Below are 17,258 nucleotides of genomic sequence, written 5' to 3'. Positions count from 1 at the left end.
TCAAACTTCCTGTGCCAGTAATGATGACCAAGGTTGCTGAGAGAGATCGCAAAGCAGAATTAAGAATGATGGCGGGTTGTCTGCAGTGCCTGGGGCAGGGCTAACAACGCAGTTAGTTAGAAACGAATTGAGGACCACACGAATATGGCGTTCGCAAGGTCGCTTCGTTTCGTTTTGCGTGCAAGCGTACTGTTTCTGTGGGAAGGACGAGTTAAGGTAGACTTCTGAGCAATACGCCTCCAAGCACAGGACAACACAAGGCTATTGTTGGTCGACTGCGGGATGCTTGCAGGGATCAGAAAATGCGCAAGCAATGGCCAGTGTAAAAGTTGCCTCGTAGAGTACTCGTATTGCCAACCACACACAGAAGTACTTTACAGCAAGCGAGGCAGTCCTACAGAAATTCCCAGGCAATGAGAATACAACAGACTGGGTCGTGCGGAAGAGTGGATGTTGACAAGGAAGACTAAGAAATGAATTTGATGGTAGGCGATCCAAAAATTAATCGCAGAGTTGGAGCGAAAGAGGTCACTCCTCTCAAGTACCGCACTCGAATGCCAACGCCGATCCGACAGGCCAAGTTTCGAGCACCCCACTGCAAAGCAGCTGAATTTATGCCTACACATTATCGTCCATGCCAGTTCATGCTTGCAGAAATTGTAGCCGCGGATTCCACCGAGGCCTTTGCATAAGAATTACTTTGTCGCTCAATTAGCCATGGCTGGCAGAACACGTATACGACTTGAGCTTACTGCTGGAGCTCGGACTGAATGCCTTGAAGATGAGCAATGTGTAGCAGGTCTGTGAGCCGGGTGGAGAGCTCTACCTAGAAGCTTGTGCATACAGGACACACTTTCAGTGATAGATCTGTTTGGTGGAAACACTTTATTGGCCTCATTGCACGAATTGTCATTACTGGACATTAAAGCCAAACAGATCTGTTCAACAGGAACACTTCTTGAACAGGCGACCAGGAGCTGCCACTAGGGATGACCGCGAAGGAACTGTGGCCACCCTCCAGACTAGAGTTGCTGTAAGATTTGATTGAAGGACTCGTTACTGATCAATACCGTCGGTGCTTGCAAGAAATGATGCTAATGGTTCGGGCAGGCGCGACTTCCCAAGAATACTGTAGTGGCCAGCCGTACTTGGGTTACGTGATGCAAGTCTTGGCCACCTGGCAGAACGCGTTAAAATACGCCTCTCACAGCTTCGTTCATCTCTATTATCGAACTTGCCACGGTGCTTATGTGAAAGTAATCCCAGTCTACGCCAGCCGTAAGCCATTCGCATCTGTTAAGTGGTCCGCTGCTTCACCACAGCCACCATGATAGCAGGAACGAATGTCTTCCACTTCGACCATCCCTAATCCATGCTTGGTCGCAATTCTTCTGGTCTGCCAAACACGATCGGGGTCTGGTCCACAGCTAGTGCATCATTGGCCTCCTGACCCACTATCACAACTTTCAAGGTCAAGGAATCCTGCAGATCATCTACACGAGACGGACGAAGATTTGAGTGATGATTCGTACAGCTGGTCTTCCGATGATGGTGATCTTGATCCATTTGACAGAGACTTCAGCAAAAATACCTCAAACACGCACCACACTTCAGGCATACAGAGCGATGGGACAAGGACTGAACCTAAACAACTGCTCGGCCTAGCTGAAGATGGTCTAATCAGCCTGCTGACTCCTGATAGAAGCTGGAATAAGAAGAAATTTGAGCTGAGTATCAATGACCTGACCTTTGTCGGTCGCCCTGTGTTTGCAAGACAAAATGGCTCTTGGCGCAGACAGAAGGATGTCGACAAGTCACAGCAAAATCTCAGCCGGCTCGAGACAGAACAAAGCACAGATAACGAAGCTGAGCATGACGAAACAGATGGGAGTGAAGGCACAGACAAAGTGAAAGCAGTGCCCACCCACACGAAAAGCGAGCTCACAATGTTCCATATAGTTTTCGTCATGGATCCTCCACCACTTGAACATTCACACCGCTTAAAGGAAATGTATGATAACGTTGTCAAGAAGTTTTCGAAAGCTTTGAAGTGGGTTCAAGCACATCATAACTACGTTTGGAACCAGACAGAATTGTTACTGAGTAAGAGGCAGGAGCTCTCACGCGACGGTGAGGAGTCAGATGCGACCTATGCTTCGGAATCGTTAGAATCGTCCTCGCTGGCCAAGGCAATAACGACGGTCTACACGGCGATCGCTTCATCTCGCATAGCATCAATATCTTTATTGCCAGGAGTTTCCATGTCAATGCAGATACGACCCATTACATCGACACCCTACCTCCCCTCTCTGACTGATCCGCCCATCTTGCCTGGTGTGTGGCTAACCACTGCAGTCGAGCCGCCCGTGGGAAGCCAAGCAGGCGACAAGCCTACCTCTCGAGATATGGTTGAGCTTGCAAAAAGCTATACGTTGTTGCTCAAATCTCCGCCGCACCGGATCGCGAAAGACGCTCAAGCAGCTGGCGGACCTATGGCTTCACATCTGCCAAAATTCGTGGCTGCTCTAAGACCGACAAAGTCGTTTTTCAAACTCTCCAACGATTATCAGATTTCTCTTGCCCATGTTCAGCTCCTGGCTCGTCACCTGGTCTACTGGCGCAGGGCTGTTGCAATTCCACCTCTCAATCAGAGAGACACCTATATCGTCTCTCCCAATGCTGACTTTCGCAAGATCCGAGAGGCTTGCAGGAGTTACGAATCACAATTTCCTGCATCGCTACCCAGTCTCCCGAAACTGCTTGGCTTTCTAAGTGGTATTCCCCGACCTTTCGGCACACTGATCCCGAGTCCCGACCATAAAGACATATACATGCTGGTGTTAGCTTGGCTGATGCGCAATGGATGGGTCACTCAGCTGCGAACCTTTGCATATGTCAGAGTTGGAAACGATGTGAAGAAGCAAGCACGCGCTAAGGAGCGTGATGCAAGAACGTCTGTGTCGGTTTCTCAGAGCTCTGACATTACCAATGAGACCGGCAAAGCTGGCGAAGCCTCGAGTTCGCAAAGACCAAGTTTTATCAGCCGCCAATCAAGTGACGGACGTCGATCTCTCAAGGAGCCAAACACCAAGGGAGCTAGTTTGATTAAGAGCCCGCCTCGCGCCACCCCGGAAGAATCTCAATGGTTGACGTATCTCCACGATAGCATCCTCAACGGCAACGGACTATTTTCAAACCTCAATGACGAAGAGAGACAGGAGCTGCATTACTACTGGCCCTCTCTAAGCAAACACTTTGACGGCATCACTGCACTCGAAACTGTACCAGTCAGGGAAGGCTTGAAGCGCAAAGTCGTTTGGGGTCTGTACAGCAAACTCGGGTTGAATTTCGACGATGGTGTTGAGGACCATGAGGGACTGAACAACAGTATTATTGTGACCATTAGACACTGGTAGTGGTTAGAAGCAGACGGACCCAAGACTGTTCTGGGTAGTCCATCACTATTTCCCAGTATGCAGTAAGTGTGCCGACTCACCGGTGCGCGCGGCTGACGCGGAATCCTTATTGCAGCAGAGTCCACTGCAGGAAAGTCCGACGTTTTGCTCGGATCCGAACACACGTGATTCATCTTTGTAAAATTTCGGTCAAATCCTCCAAATCTCCACCACTATTCGATCCACAAACGGTCGGGATGCTGTCATCACCAAGCAATTTTGCGGTCGTCGTTTGTGCAAGATGCTGCTTCATTACGATGTCATTGGCGCGGCTCGACCATCAAGTCATGGCAGAATTTGTCCTGCTTGACATGATCCCGCGCGCCGTGGCCAAGCAAAGGCGAGTTGTGTAGTGTTTGGTAATCTACTCGTATGCTTCAACTTTCAGCATGGAGTCTGGGGTGTTAGATATATTGCGAGCCTGCCATGCTCGAGACAAGCAGTACTTCACCTGAGGCTACAATCCCCAACTCTCGCTTGGAATTTCATACCATGGCGTCACCGAACGAAGACGGTGTCTCACCACCACCACTCAGCAGCTCTGACATTCTGGCCGTTGAGGAGACAGAGGAAGAGAAGATCCAACGACTTGGCCGAGAGAGGCCGCCGTGTTTCAAGTCTGCATGGTCCGAGGTCGTCTTCGTGGCTACCGTTGCCATGAGTCAGATATTGACCGAGTTCTTTGTTTCAGGCTTCAATATCTTGTTACCCACAGTCACGAATGAACTTCATATCCCGACCTCCTCGAGCGTCTGGCCAGCTACTGCCTTTTCATTATCGATCGCAAGCACACTTCTTATCTTCGGTCGGCTGGGCGATCAATATGGTGCCTACATCGTCTACACTAGCGGACTAGCATGGCTTCTGCTCTGGTCTCTCGTTGCAGGATTCAGTCAGAATGCGCTGATGCTGATCTTTTGTCGTGCACTGCAAGGTCTAGGCCCGGCCGCCTTCTTACCTACCGGTGTGCAACTGATTGGCAGCTCGTATCGACCAGGTCCTCGCAAGAACATCGTCTTCTCGATATATGGCAGTGCGGCTGTAGGTGGGTTCTTCCTCGGCATCTTCTGTGCTGGCATGATTGCACAATTTACGCAATTTGGGTGGTACTTCTGGGTTGGCGCTATACTCACGGCCTTGACCTTGGCGCTCGCAATATTTGCTGTGTCAAACGATAGGGAGAAGGCAAAGGAATACCACAACGAGATGGACTGGGTTGGTGCCGGATTGATACTATCTGGTGTTGTGCTTCTGGTCTTTTCATTGACCGATTCGGCACACAGAGGATGGCAGACTCCACATATTCCAACACTATTCAGTGTGTCGGTTGTCTTGCTACTCATTGCGTTCTATTACGAGGGATGGGTCGCCAAAAGTCCTCTGCTGCCTTCGGACATCTTCACTGTCCCTCCTGCAACTCCTCTCTACTTGTCCATTTTCGTCCTATACGGCACAGTTGGCATGTATCTGCTCTATGGTACTCAGTACTTCGAAGCTGTGATGGGCGCCTCTCCGCTACAGATCGTGGCATGGTATAGTCCAATGGCCATAGGCGGGTTCGTTTTGGCGCTCGGTGAAGGTTTACTTCTGCACTTTGTTCCTGGTCGAATCCTGCTGATCATATCTGGATGTGGAGCTGTTGGTGCTCAGCTTCTGCTTGCACTGGTTCCAGTTGGAGGAAGCTATTGGGCATATATTTTCCCATCAATGGTACTGGGAACAATTGGTATCGACCTTTCGATCACCCTTGTCATGGTCTTCGTGACCACACAGCTACCATTGGCTCGGCAAGGATTAGCTGGTGGCTTCGTGAACTCTGTCCTGCAGTTGGGAATGGCTTTCCAGATTGGCTTAGCCGATATCATTCGTGCAAAGACAGAGCCTTATGCGGGGACCGTCCAGAGCTACAAGAACGTGTTTTACTTCGGTGTTGCTGCAGGTGCGCTTAGTCTTGTCATCTTAGCATGGAAGGGCAAGGTCGCTGCTGCATCGGCAGATCTGACAGCGGATGAGAAGGCGCAATTGCAGAGGGCAGCAACTCGTGAAAGTCAGAAGGTTGATGGACATTAGGATTGCATAGATCTTTGTGACCAGGCACTCGAGACCAGTAGGACGGTATAGATTAATGCAGAAATTTCTCTAGAAGCAATCGCTCCAATCTCTCTACTATCGTGTGACACCGGTCTGTCAATTCACTAGGAAGTATAGACTGCAAGGACTTTTTGTGAGGAATCTTCCCAGTGTTGCATCTTTCAGGGCAAGCGCGAGGCTACCAGCCGCTTGTGGCTAGACTTCAACTTAGCGGGAACATATCAATCAATAAGAAGTCTCGCTACACAGGCCCCTTGTTCCTGCCTCGTGCTCGTGAGCTCACGCGAGTATGACGCCCTTTTGCTGCCTCCCCCGTTCTAACTCTCTATCGCAAACATCTACTTTTGAAGTGCTTAGAGTGGTGATGCAGATCATGAAATCTTTTGTGTCATCGTTCGAGCCTATACCATACACTCTTGACAGCTGAATAGACAAGATCGTTGCAGGTTGTGGAACCATCCCGATCGCCTGCAGGGCACATAGTCGTTTAGCCCTCTGGACATACGATCAACACCACACACTTTTGGAACTGACCGCTGGCTCGAGTCCCAGTACAACAGGGCGCCAGGGAAGCTCCATTAGGTATACACGGATCTCAGACAGGTGACCCAAACACTCGACTGTAGCAGTTACAAATGCCAAGGACTAGTTCCAAGACCGTGGGCAACCGACAGCGGTGTGAATGCGAACACCTGAATTGGCAAACAAAGGACATATAGGTCACGGATGGTGGTCCTCCGATTGACATGGAACCTGAACCATCACCAGAACGAGAAGATGAAACAATGACTTTAAGGCTTTGTTTGCGCATTGGTCTCTTGTCACCATGGATCGTGCTAACATGTGCCAATGGCAATGGCGCCGCGCAGTGCAGGTCATCAACTGTCCAGTATCTCATTCAGCCAACGTGCAGTCTGTACTTGCGACCGTTGGTAATACATAATACGTTCGATGCTTGTTCTTTAACCAGGCAGCCTGCCTATTCCTCAACAAGCAAGCTGTTATCCCAGGACAGTTCAAACCACAACCTTTTGGAGGAGCACAGTGATCAAATGGATACGAGTGTGGCTATTAACGACCTCAAACATGCTTTCGAAAACAGATCTTTCTTTCAGCTGGGAGATAGGGAAGTCCTTGGCCTTCTGCATTCAGCATACTATACTGAGATCTCATATTTGACATCTGCGTATTTTGCTGGATGTCCTGCTGCCACCAGCCCTCGAACTCGCTCGCCGTCCGAAGTACTTTACGGCACCAAATATCCAGAAGTTGACAGGACTCTTACCGGCCTCCTGGCCTTGCGGTGGATCGAGAAGAATGCTTACCATTATTTCACCCAGAATCAGTCATCATCAACCAGACTACGTTATGAAAGTTTCAAAGAGCTACGGGAATACTTCCACGCACACACACGGCGCTTCATGAACCATGATATCGTGTTCACGCTCGTTACAATGCAGGTGACAAACGATTTGGGCAAGTCGGCCCAACTGAAAATTGACCTTGAGGGACATCTGCCAAGAGGTGTTCCGGTCAGCAGCAATCATGACATGATGATGTTGCAGATCCTTGAGCTCGATCAAAGCGCCAAGCTGATACCGTCTTTTAGCCATCTCCGTCCTGATCTCAGGAATGCTGCATACGAGTCGATACATTTGTCTGCAGGATTCAACCCAGGACAATTGGTACAAGGTGAGTGTGCTCCCGCAGCCTTGACGATCCTTACCAAGCTCGACTTGAGCGAACGAGATCTACACCTGAAATTCATGGAGCTCTTCCTTGATGTCGCAGGAGCTCGGGGTCATGTGAACCATGAAGGCTCCTTGACAATGACCGAAGCATGCTACCAAGACTACTGCCTCGTACGCGATGTTTCGCTCAAAGTCGCTAGTGGGGCCATGAGTCCTTGGGAGGCATACAAGGCAGTTCTTCGATCCAAGACCAAAGCCCTGCAACAATCAGGCTGGCGCGTGCCAAAGGGGTTTGACCTTGCAAGAGATGCCGCCGCAATCGCCAAAACTCGAATTTTCTGCATGGCACGAGTAATTGACGCAGAAACAGCCGACCTAATCAACTGTGTCTACGAGAACCTAACTGTCAGGATTCGAGAAGCTCTCGAAGAAGGACTATGTAGATATGGCACAGTCGACAGACCAGCCGTACAGCCGACCTACATGCCTGCCATGTTTGCGAATCTGAAATCGCACGCACATCCAGCTCATGCTTTTGCAGCTCTGCTGACGTATCTCGCGCAGGTTCTGACTCTGACGCGGGATGATCTAGCGCAACTCGAGCCAGGTACTGTTATCGTGGAGCGGGACGTACGTGAAATTCTCGAGAATTGCATGAGGTCTGATATGTTTTTGAGAGATCCTCATGCTGTGGTGAATGCAAGCACGTCATTACCTGCATTACAGGTATTACAGAAGACCCATTGACCTGCAAAGGACATTTCGGGAGCCCTGGAACATGTATTCTAATTACGTAATGCTAAAACACGAAGCTGAGCTGTGCGGCATTTTAATGAGCTCTTTGGCTGGAATTTGAAACTGCAAGATACGTAGTACGTATAACTTGGATTGATTTTCTCCCCAGATTCATAAACGTCCTGTACGTTTCACACGTAGCTACTGTCCTCGCCAATACCTTTCAGAGACACCTCTGCAGTGCCCTCGTCTAGTCTGCGCATGCTTATTCCTGCCTACACGTCCATCCAGTTTACCTGCCACCAAAACCCACGTCCTTGTCTACATTTTGACCATAGCTCGAGTATGCAGCCGTGAACAATCACAATGCATATCTCAGCCGTGATGTGTATGATTGAGGTCAGGCACCCCCTCAATAAGTTCTGATAGAACAGTTCCCGCTCGTGACGAAGAGTATAAGCGGCGGTGGTCCTAGGACATAATCCATACTTATCAGGTTGTTTGCAGGCTATAACGCCGAATCGTATCAGTCGATCGAAGAACGCCGTAAGATTGCATGCTGCGTTGCGTCTGGCTTGGCCACAAGCGTGGTCGCTTTCGGAGGAGAAATTGCTTCAAGTCCTTGCGTGATCGACTTTGATTTCGGTTTCGTAGGGCTATCGTGGCCATGGCCATATTGTCCTGCAACAAAAGACTTGAACATGAAGACCTGTGCTCGAAAGGACGTGGCTGAGAAGACTGCTTGTGGATTGGTGTGATATGCCGTCGTTGAAGTCGCCACAAACAAACAGCGTTGGTGTCTCCTCGAATGGCAGGGTAGTTTTCAGGTCAGAGTGGTACTCTCAACCAGGACCTCGACTGCTGCTCTCCGGTTGATCCATCTGTCCCAAGTCAAGCTGTGCATAGCTCTCCAGCACTTCCCCGATGCCAACAGGGTATCTGCTGTTATCGCTCGCGGCATAATTCGGATATGCACAGCTAGCGAATAGTCGGTGGTCTTCAGGGCCCCACTTCTCTACTGCACTCGATCTCAGCAGATCAAGTGTTGAATCAGGAAGTAGACTTTCGATCTCACGCTCTCTAAGGGTCAGCCACAGAGTTCTCACAATTCCACGGGCAAGGGTCCATCGATGACAGCTGGCAGTGAGAGCAACGATCATGGTATGAACAATTTGAGGAACGTCTGGACGATCGAGGAAACCTAGAAGGGCGTGCGTGCCCACTGAAGCGCCATGCACCATCGAAAAGGGACCGTTCGAGAGTCCCCAGCTCCTCTGACCTGCTTGCACGAGGCCTGCGATACTTGCGCAAGCGGATATGGTCTTCTGATTGTATTCTTCTCTGTCGGGCTGTGGCGAGTCTGTTTTGCACTGTATTAACACACCATAAAGCGTGATTCGCCAGACATTATAAGTGAGGCTGTAGTACTGTCAGATGATAACTGATGTTGTGGTTTGGTCGGACTTACTGAACATCAAGGACAGGGCCAGCGATGTATGAATCCTTTGAGTCCTCGGTTCTCGAGGTCTGAGGCAGGTTTTCGTACCACTGGATGAGTGCGTGCTCGATATTCTGCGCACGCGATAGTCGTTCTGAAGGCTCTAGGATGGTATGGCCAGGTAAAGGGCTGTCATCGGGACTGCCACTGAGCAGCACTAAGCAAATGTCTTTTCCAATCTCGTAAAGGCTGAAGCTTGTCAAGTTCAGTGATTTTGAAGCAAAGAGTGTTGTTGGGTCGACTTTGGGATACGGTCGCCACGGTTCAAGTTCTCGAAGCTCGTTGCCCGAACATATGTTCGCTAGGTGTACATGAGGTTTGCGAGGATCGAAGGGTCGTCTCCAAGCCATGCTTACCTCACTGACGGTGTTAGATAGGTTCTCTGCTCGCCCATATGACCTACACCTCAATGTTGAATGAGCCCCAAACAGCTAGAGCGTATGCTCGTTTGAACTCTTGATTGGCATAATCTCGTGAGCCAAGCTTTCGATTCTTTCTGACTTTCATGATCAGATCCCGACGCAGGGCGATCAGTTGGGGCGTGTAAAGCAAGCCTATGCGATCCTTCCCTAGAGCGAATGTACTAGTTGAGTTAGACGAAGTCAATCGGTATATCTCTAGACATACCAACATAGCATTGCCACAAGACCTTGAAGATTAGTAAGCGTTACTTCGCCTTCGCTGCACTCCCATAGCCTCATAGCTTCCTTAAAGAAGTGTAGACCTCTTGTTGAATTGTCGGAATGCTCAGCAAAGGCCACAGGATGATCGGTGTATGTCTAAGCGAACGAAGTTAATGTTGTCCAACCCTAGGCTGAGGATGACTCACGCATCCTATACATAAGATCGCATTGACGAGAAACTCGGAACAAAATTGGCTAGAAAGATTCTTCGACTTCATTTCCCGAGTGAAGGTGTCTCGATCAAGGATTGGATACGTCGAATGATTCCAAGCGAAGTAAGCTGACACTAGGTGCGAGACTGCCTCGTCATCCTGCACGACGTCTGTCCAGGGCTGAGCAGGAACACGAACGAGTGGTTGGTCAATAAGAGAGACAATGTCCAACATGTTGCGCCTGGTGCGTTTGGCTCTTGAAGGATTATCATTTACATATTGTATAATCTCGTCAGTCGTAGCACCACTTCGAATGATCTGCAACAACGCTTCGTTGCTTTTCGAGTCTCCCATTCTGAGCGATTCAACGATTTCGTCAAGCAGATCGCTCTTTGCGCACAGCTGTTGATAGTCTCGTTTCAAGATGCGACGGTAATCTGGTTGCTCGCTATATAAACAGTCACGATGTCTGGTGATGCATGCATGACAAGGTTGCTTGCCATCACACTTAATTCTTCGTCAGATACCATTGCCAATACGTCAACCACTCACCTTCGCTTTAGCTACACGGCACGATAAGCAAGCGGTTGTGACGTGCTTCTGATCTTGCAATTCCGACCGCATCTCTGCCATAGCTTGCGAAAGTGAGGCCAATTCCTCACTAAGATCATTCTATCAGGACAGAGATCTGATGGAAGTGCTGAGAAGCATGAGCGCACCGTTGTCAGATAAGGATTGAAAGAGTGGTGCGGACCTGTAACGCCGGCGGTGTGCAGGAAGCTAGAAGATCCATCTTGATCGTGGTCACGATCGTGATCGACGAAGATAGCAGGCTGGCTAGCCGATTGAGAGCGTGGATCCACTCAAATTTGCGCAGAACCATTTCGAGGTCGGCGTCTCGGTTTACCTCGAAAGGATGCATCGATTGATGAGGCCAACGAGCATAGTCATGAGTGAAGTCTAGCTAGATTCTTGACTGGATCTAGATGCGATGACAGATCCGCCCTCTGCAGCGTGCTGGTTAGTCAGTACCTTCTGCGCCCGGACCTAAATATGGTTCTTTGCTGGATCCTTGTATGATGCTAGGACGAAATCGACCGATGGGTTTGATGGTCGAATACGGTACTGGCTAGTTATTTGAATTTCTGATTCCAAAAGACAGCCTGTTGTGTGCCGAGCTAAAATTGACTCCAAGGACTGTACGCTTGGCTGGCCTGACTACCACGCGATTCGTACAGGATATCGAGAGTACATCACGAGAATGCGCTTTTTATTCACACGCTTTCAACACACTGCAAAAGCTACCCGTGGCATCGCACCTGCTGCAATTGGGACGATTTCCCGATGGAGATGAGCTCGATGTCTGATGCCCCACAATGTGCAACAGAAGGGTGGAACTGGCCAATGGCGATAGAGCGGAATTACATGTTAGCTTTGGCTGGAGACCATGCATTACGTCTTCACTGGCCCATGCATGAACAAATCCATGACATCTACGCACTGTACAACAAGCATCCCATGTTCCAAACAGGACGGACGAAGGCATAGGAAAGAATAGAGACACTTGCAATTATTTATGCACCAAACCGCAGACCAATCGCTGCACACACCATGGTTTGGACGTGATGGTCCAGATCGCTCTATTTGCGCCATCAATCCCTGGCTTCCGCAGAAGATACCGGCCCTTACCAATCAAAGTGACCACCACTCCCACTCGAGTAACTAGCTGTGCTCGAGCAACTTGATAGCATTTTCCCATCCCAACCACAATTTGATTCGTGGATCTCGCTTTGATCAATAGCACAATGTAAGCCACTCATATACCTCAAATACCTGATGCTTCTGCTTCTGCCACGCCATTAACATGTTACCTCAGTCAGTGACTCTTGTTTCCGACTTCTCGAAATTGACCCATACTCCGGCGCGAATGTCAAGACATGGATGCGCACCGCTAACCAAGGATCAGCGATCTCTAAATTCCGGACTGCCTGCTGCTTCGTGGCTGTGAACCTAGTCACGTTCTTCGGAAGCAGGCTCCTGTACTGCGCCACTCGTGTATGCGATCTGAGTCACCACACTTTCATAACTATCGTCATCGTCGTCCATGAAAATGGCTTTGCCGTCATCGTCGCGGGTGCGAGAGAAGCTATTTCTGCGAACAAACGAGTTGTGTTACGTGCTTCCAACAATGGCTTGTGGCTCGTCCAACAAGCCGCCATCAAATATGGCTCTTGAGTCAACTGTTGTAAGAGAAACCTCGACGCTGACCTGTCGACTCCGTACGCGCTGATCTTGAACACTGATGGCAGTTGTCTCCCACGCGTCTTCAACGTCCTCAGCAGCCTCAGCTCCAGATGTCTGGACGGAACTCTCATCCCCCTCTATGCTGTCCATAATTCGTTCTTGCGGATAGGTGTAAACCTCTGCCAAAGAACTAACAAGCGCTCCTTGTCCCTGCTTGTAGGTTGCGTATCTAGTGGTGACTGACGACGAAACATCCTAAGCATGGTCGCCATTGACTACCGGCCTATCCGCAAGTAGGTTTTGAGCTTGTTCTTCTCCTTGTCTGTCCTGGAACTTTCTTACCTCATCCTTGGCTTCCTTCACGAATGCGGCGAAGTGCTCTTTGAGTCGCGCCTTCTCGACGAACCTCTTCAGTAATTTGACGTCTTCTAACGCGCTTGCCTGTTCTGATTCATCCCGGTATGCAGACGCTTCCAATATCTCGTCAAGGGAAGGAATCCGTACTTCAATATCGTCCGTCATCGCACGTCGGTATAGGTCAAGTAGTGTTCTGAACAAAATAGTCCGCTGCATAATCTCCTTGACCTCCTTGTCTGATTTTCCAGCAGTATCGTTGACGTTCATCCAGCTGTCTCTAACGAGCAGGCGACGCCAGACAGACTTTCTCAGTACCTCTTTCTGCTGCAGACTGGCTTCTTGAAAAGGAGCAAGGTCAATCGCTTGCAGTGCGTAGGGAAATTCTTGGTCGGTGATGTCATCGACATCTGCGTCGACCTCCTCTACTTCAAGTGGACCTAGTTTGAGGAGGGTCAATGCATCGACGAGTTCGGACAAAGAAATCAGGTTATCCGTGGCGAGCTTGTGAAGTGTTTTGGAGAGGTACTTTCGTGTCTGTTGCGCCTTCTTGCTAGATGATATTGATTTCGGCACGAAACGTTCGACAGCAAGCTGAACTGCTGCTTCATCGTCAACCGCATCGTACAGAGCAGCATTGACATGGTAAGCCAGAGAGGCAACAATTCGCAAGTATTCCAGCTCGTAATTGATGTTGGATATTTTCACGTCATTGATGGCCGGAGCGTTCGCTTCTTGTGCGGCTAGACCGGCAAGTTTTGCAAGACATAGCTCGACCTGCTTGGACCAAATGTCGGTTTCCTGAGTACTGGCCACCGTCTCGAGGGTGTGGAAGGCCGCATCGAACTTGCTTTCCCCGACAACATTGTTGATCCAGGAAACCTTTCCGACACGTTTTTGTTCTTGAGCGCATGTGTCGAAAAAGTGAGACAAATATGGTTGCTTTTTACCTCCATTAGCCTGTCCTTCAGCGATCAGTGTGCCAAGTTTGCTGTGCTTGAGCAACGAACTAAAATGGGAGTATGCCCAGTCGTTGCCAAACCTCTCGAAATAAGTCTCAACATGATCCTGTACAGCCTCGATCTTCTTCTCAATCTCCTGTTGTTCAGGGTGTGCTTTCAAGGTATCATACAAAGCTGTAAGATGATCAATATTCAACGTGACAAGGAGGTCGGTATCGCCCTTGGCTTCTGCCAACTTCAGGGCGCCGTCTCGATTGAAGTTCGCTATGACTTGAAGGGTACTGTTGGTGACCTTTTGATGTTCTGCAGCCAAGGCCTTGAGCTGACGATCCTTCTGCTCCTGCGACACATCACTAGCACTGACCATGTTCCGCTGTTGAATATTTTCTTCAAGCACTACTCTGTTGACCAGATCGGCTTGCACTGGCAGCCTGTCAGCAAGCTTTTCCAACAAGGACTTTGGAGGCGCGTCATAGGGATTACCGGCGGCATTCGTAGGCATGGTAATAACCTTCTTTGACTTCGATTTGGCCGATCCATTCTGTTGTGTAGCAGGATAGTCCCACCATTCCTGCAAGAATTTGCAAACATCTTCTAGGTAGTCGTGGCCATGCATAACCTGCTCGTGCGTAGATGTCCAGGCTGGAGGTAACCTAGCAGGGTAGCCAGATTTCAGTATTCCTTGATCGTAGGTCTCATTGCCTAAACCATAAGCTGCAGCATTGTCTTCGCGAAAGCGAAAGGCCGTCTGAAACGCGGTGGTCCAGATTTCCGTACCTTCCAGATAGTAGTCACATACGATTCGTGGATCATTGTAGTCGTATTCGGGCATTTCATGCATAACGTCCTGTAATTCAACGAGTAGTCTGTTTATTGAGCCAACACTATAGATGAGCCAATGTCTTACGTGGTCTGTTTCACCCTTTTCTGGATTTGGATATCTTTGGCGATTCTCGGCAAGCGCTGACAGGGCGAAATTGAGAAGGGTCATAGAGTTTCTCTCGTCCTTTCTTGGATAGGTTGCCTGGATTCTCTCTTGTATTTTCCATATGGCTTGGGCAGCAGCAATCTTTTCAGCGTTCCATAGCAGCATGATGCGATCAGTTCTTCCCAGACAGTCCGGATACGTCTTCAAAGAGTACTCTACCAGATCCTGCAATACTCGAGCGCGATGCTGTAAGTGATCAGTGATCGAAGGGGCAGACTTGGAGACGTGCTTGGACGTTGACATGACAATCTCGCGACTCGTGTCGAGGATGGCCTTTGTGATTTCGTGTTGTTCGTATGCTTTGCGGTAGGAGCGCTTCAGATCGAGAGGATTTGGCTGCCGGGTGCCGAAGAAAACAGCTTGCTCGAGCCTAGCTTTTGCCCCAAGTTGACTGACAACATCCTCGAGCTCTACTTCATCGTCATTGGGTAAATGAGATGCAACTCTCACGATGCCAAAACCCTGAACTGCCAGAACACAGCTTGGACCAGACTCGTGCTCCTCTCCTGCAAAGTTGATCACTCTGTAGATAGTGTTGTCCTGGAGAGGAATGCAGTCTTGGAATGGAAGCGGAAGCGCGCTTTTTTCGGCTACCAGTTGTGAAGATGGTGATTCGGAGATCTTGATCAGCGACAACAAGAGGATAGCCTTTTCGAAGATGACAAAGGCTGTGGTCGAAGCAGGCGGAATGCATATTCTCGGACGAAAGGCGTGCTCATCAGCGAGGTCACGGTCGTAGCATCGGATTGGGTGGACGACTCGTACCTGCGTAGTTTCGTCGGCAATAGTCGCTTCAAGTAGGTAGTACTTTGATCGAGCTTGAGAGGAAAGAGCAGCGAGAATGACCAACGAACAAGAGTTAGTGTCGCTCAGCCGAATCAAGTCGTGGGATGGCGATGGAGTGAGAACGAGATCCAGGACTTTGAAGTGGACAGGCTGTTGCAGGTCATCCTTCTCAATCTGCGACTGCAGACTTGACAGCAGCTGGTCCTTGACAGACAGAGTTTTTGACAAGCTGTTGCCAGTGAGAAGATTATTGGTCCAGAACTCGATGACGGCGTCCTCAGAACATACTATGACATCGCGCTGAGCCCTCGCAGTTCTTCCAGGTCGCACTATTGCAGTTCCTTTGCGTCGATCAGCGCCAAAAACGCTTCTGATACTGCCGAAGATGCCACCTCGGATGGTAGGTGCAGCAGATCTGCGCATGAATTGAACACCAATACCAGGTCTCCCCACTTGATCTCTTATAGTCAATTGAGCCACTCTTCCAGAAGCTAGCGAGAGTATGAAGCCTGCAGGCTCGGCCGGGACCAATTGTTCAACGAGTTCGCCACGAAACATACCGGGAATGGAACCTTGGACGCCAGTGGACAATTGATTAGGCACATGTGAAGAGGCGTTGGTCAACGACTCCCAGTAGACAATTTTTCCCCATTTCGGTGAAACCACAACGATACCAGGTTCGCCGTTGGCAGAACTTGCAGTGAAGGAAGCAAGAGGTAGAGGGTCTTCGGCGATGGCAGGAGGAAAGGGTAATTTGAAGGTGAGCAGCTCCCTCGAGGTGGGAGTAGAGGCGCTAGCATTGTAGGACCAGATCAAGGCATCGGTATGAGTGAGAGCGAGGATATAGTCGTTGTCTGGGAAGATGACACACGAGTAAGGCACAGTTGGACGGATTCGTATCTGTTCAGGCAGTGCTGGCAGTTGAGAGACAGTGTAGAAATTGTTGGCTGAAAGAGTAAGCAAGCCAATACCACGTTCAGTCCGCTTCTCCGTTTTTTTCGCTCCTCTCAACGTCAAGTCTCGAGTCTGTGAGTCAGGACGCACTGCGGATTGTGCAGGTTGGGGTACATTTCCGCGCTCTTTTACATCCGTGCCGGACTGAGCCTGGCCAGCAAGCTCATTCACACTGGACCCCGTAAGAGGTTCAAAGGTATCTCGTCGAATAGCCGACCGTCTTTTCTTCGCGAGAGGCAGTTTGACTGATTCGTCGGGGGTCGACGTGTTTCGTGTTCTTTTAGAGCGGAGAAGATGGCTGTGAGAAGGAGTGTCTGAGGAATCCATGATGGTAGGAATAGATGAGGCCGTCTATACTATCATCATTGAGGATAGAGGTGGTCGCAATCAGACGCACAGAGATTACAGATGATTGTATGGTCCATAAGTGACACAGGTGAACAGCGTCGCGTCTTGGGCAGCTGGTTGCGTAGTTGCGAAAAGAAGCACTTGATTCGGTAAACACTCCTCGGTGTTAACCAAAAAATGCTTAGCGTAACTCCGAGCAGTTCCAAACAACGACAGAAGGTGCAGCCAGTGAAACAAGGCAAGTGGACAGTGCTGCCAAAGAATAACCAAGAAGTGACTAGTAGCTGGCTACGTCTTTCAGGTCCGCAAAGAGGATG

At 49.6% G+C, this 17,258-nt stretch overlaps 6 protein-coding genes across 6 annotated transcripts; 3 read left to right on the top strand and 3 right to left on the bottom strand.

Annotated features, from left to right (window-relative positions):
- Positions 1-1,343: 1,343 nt before the first annotated feature.
- On the top strand, positions 1,344-3,416 carry npr3 (Nitrogen permease regulator 3; the record flags this gene model as incomplete). Its single annotated transcript, XM_064900879.1, has 1 exon — positions 1,344-3,416. The coding sequence occupies one exon, from the start codon at positions 1,344-1,346 to the stop codon at positions 3,414-3,416; it is 2,073 nt and encodes a 690-aa protein (XP_064751955.1).
- A 531-nt stretch (positions 3,417-3,947) lies between these two features.
- On the top strand, positions 3,948-5,525 carry LTR64_006548 (uncharacterized protein; the record flags this gene model as incomplete). Its single annotated transcript, XM_064900878.1, has 1 exon — positions 3,948-5,525. One exon carries the CDS (start codon positions 3,948-3,950, stop codon positions 5,523-5,525), a length of 1,578 nt encoding a protein of 525 aa, XP_064751954.1.
- A 1,073-nt stretch (positions 5,526-6,598) lies between these two features.
- On the top strand, positions 6,599-7,984 carry LTR64_006547 (uncharacterized protein; the record flags this gene model as incomplete). The annotated part of the gene is made up of 1 exon (XM_064900877.1): positions 6,599-7,984. One exon carries the CDS (start codon positions 6,599-6,601, stop codon positions 7,982-7,984), a length of 1,386 nt encoding a protein of 461 aa, XP_064751953.1.
- Positions 7,985-8,814: 830 nt separating this feature from the next.
- On the bottom strand, positions 8,815-9,820 carry LTR64_006546 (uncharacterized protein; the record flags this gene model as incomplete). The annotated part of the gene is made up of 2 exons (XM_064900876.1): positions 8,815-9,391; positions 9,441-9,820. The coding sequence occupies 2 exons, from the start codon at positions 9,818-9,820 to the stop codon at positions 8,815-8,817; spliced, it is 957 nt and encodes a 318-aa protein (XP_064751952.1).
- Positions 9,821-9,869: 49 nt separating this feature from the next.
- LTR64_006545 (uncharacterized protein) lies at positions 9,870-10,659 on the bottom strand (the record flags this gene model as incomplete). Its single annotated transcript, XM_064900875.1, has 3 exons — positions 9,870-10,053; positions 10,098-10,249; positions 10,300-10,659. 3 exons carry the CDS (start codon positions 10,657-10,659, stop codon positions 9,870-9,872), a joined length of 696 nt encoding a protein of 231 aa, XP_064751951.1.
- A 1,818-nt stretch (positions 10,660-12,477) lies between these two features.
- LTR64_006544 (uncharacterized protein) lies at positions 12,478-16,920 on the bottom strand (the record flags this gene model as incomplete). The annotated part of the gene is made up of 2 exons (XM_064900874.1): positions 12,478-12,804; positions 12,892-16,920. 2 exons carry the CDS (start codon positions 16,918-16,920, stop codon positions 12,478-12,480), a joined length of 4,356 nt encoding a protein of 1,451 aa, XP_064751950.1.
- Between the last annotated feature and the right edge of the window lie 338 nt (positions 16,921-17,258).

Source organism: Lithohypha guttulata, assembly GCF_036872675.1.
Source record: "Lithohypha guttulata strain CCFEE 5908 chromosome Unknown scaffold_5, whole genome shotgun sequence".
Classification (NCBI taxonomy): Eukaryota; Fungi; Ascomycota; class Eurotiomycetes; order Chaetothyriales; family Trichomeriaceae; genus Lithohypha; species Lithohypha guttulata.
The sequence above is the reverse complement of the archived record's forward strand: the minus strand, read 5'-3'. Positions and strand labels throughout refer to the sequence as shown.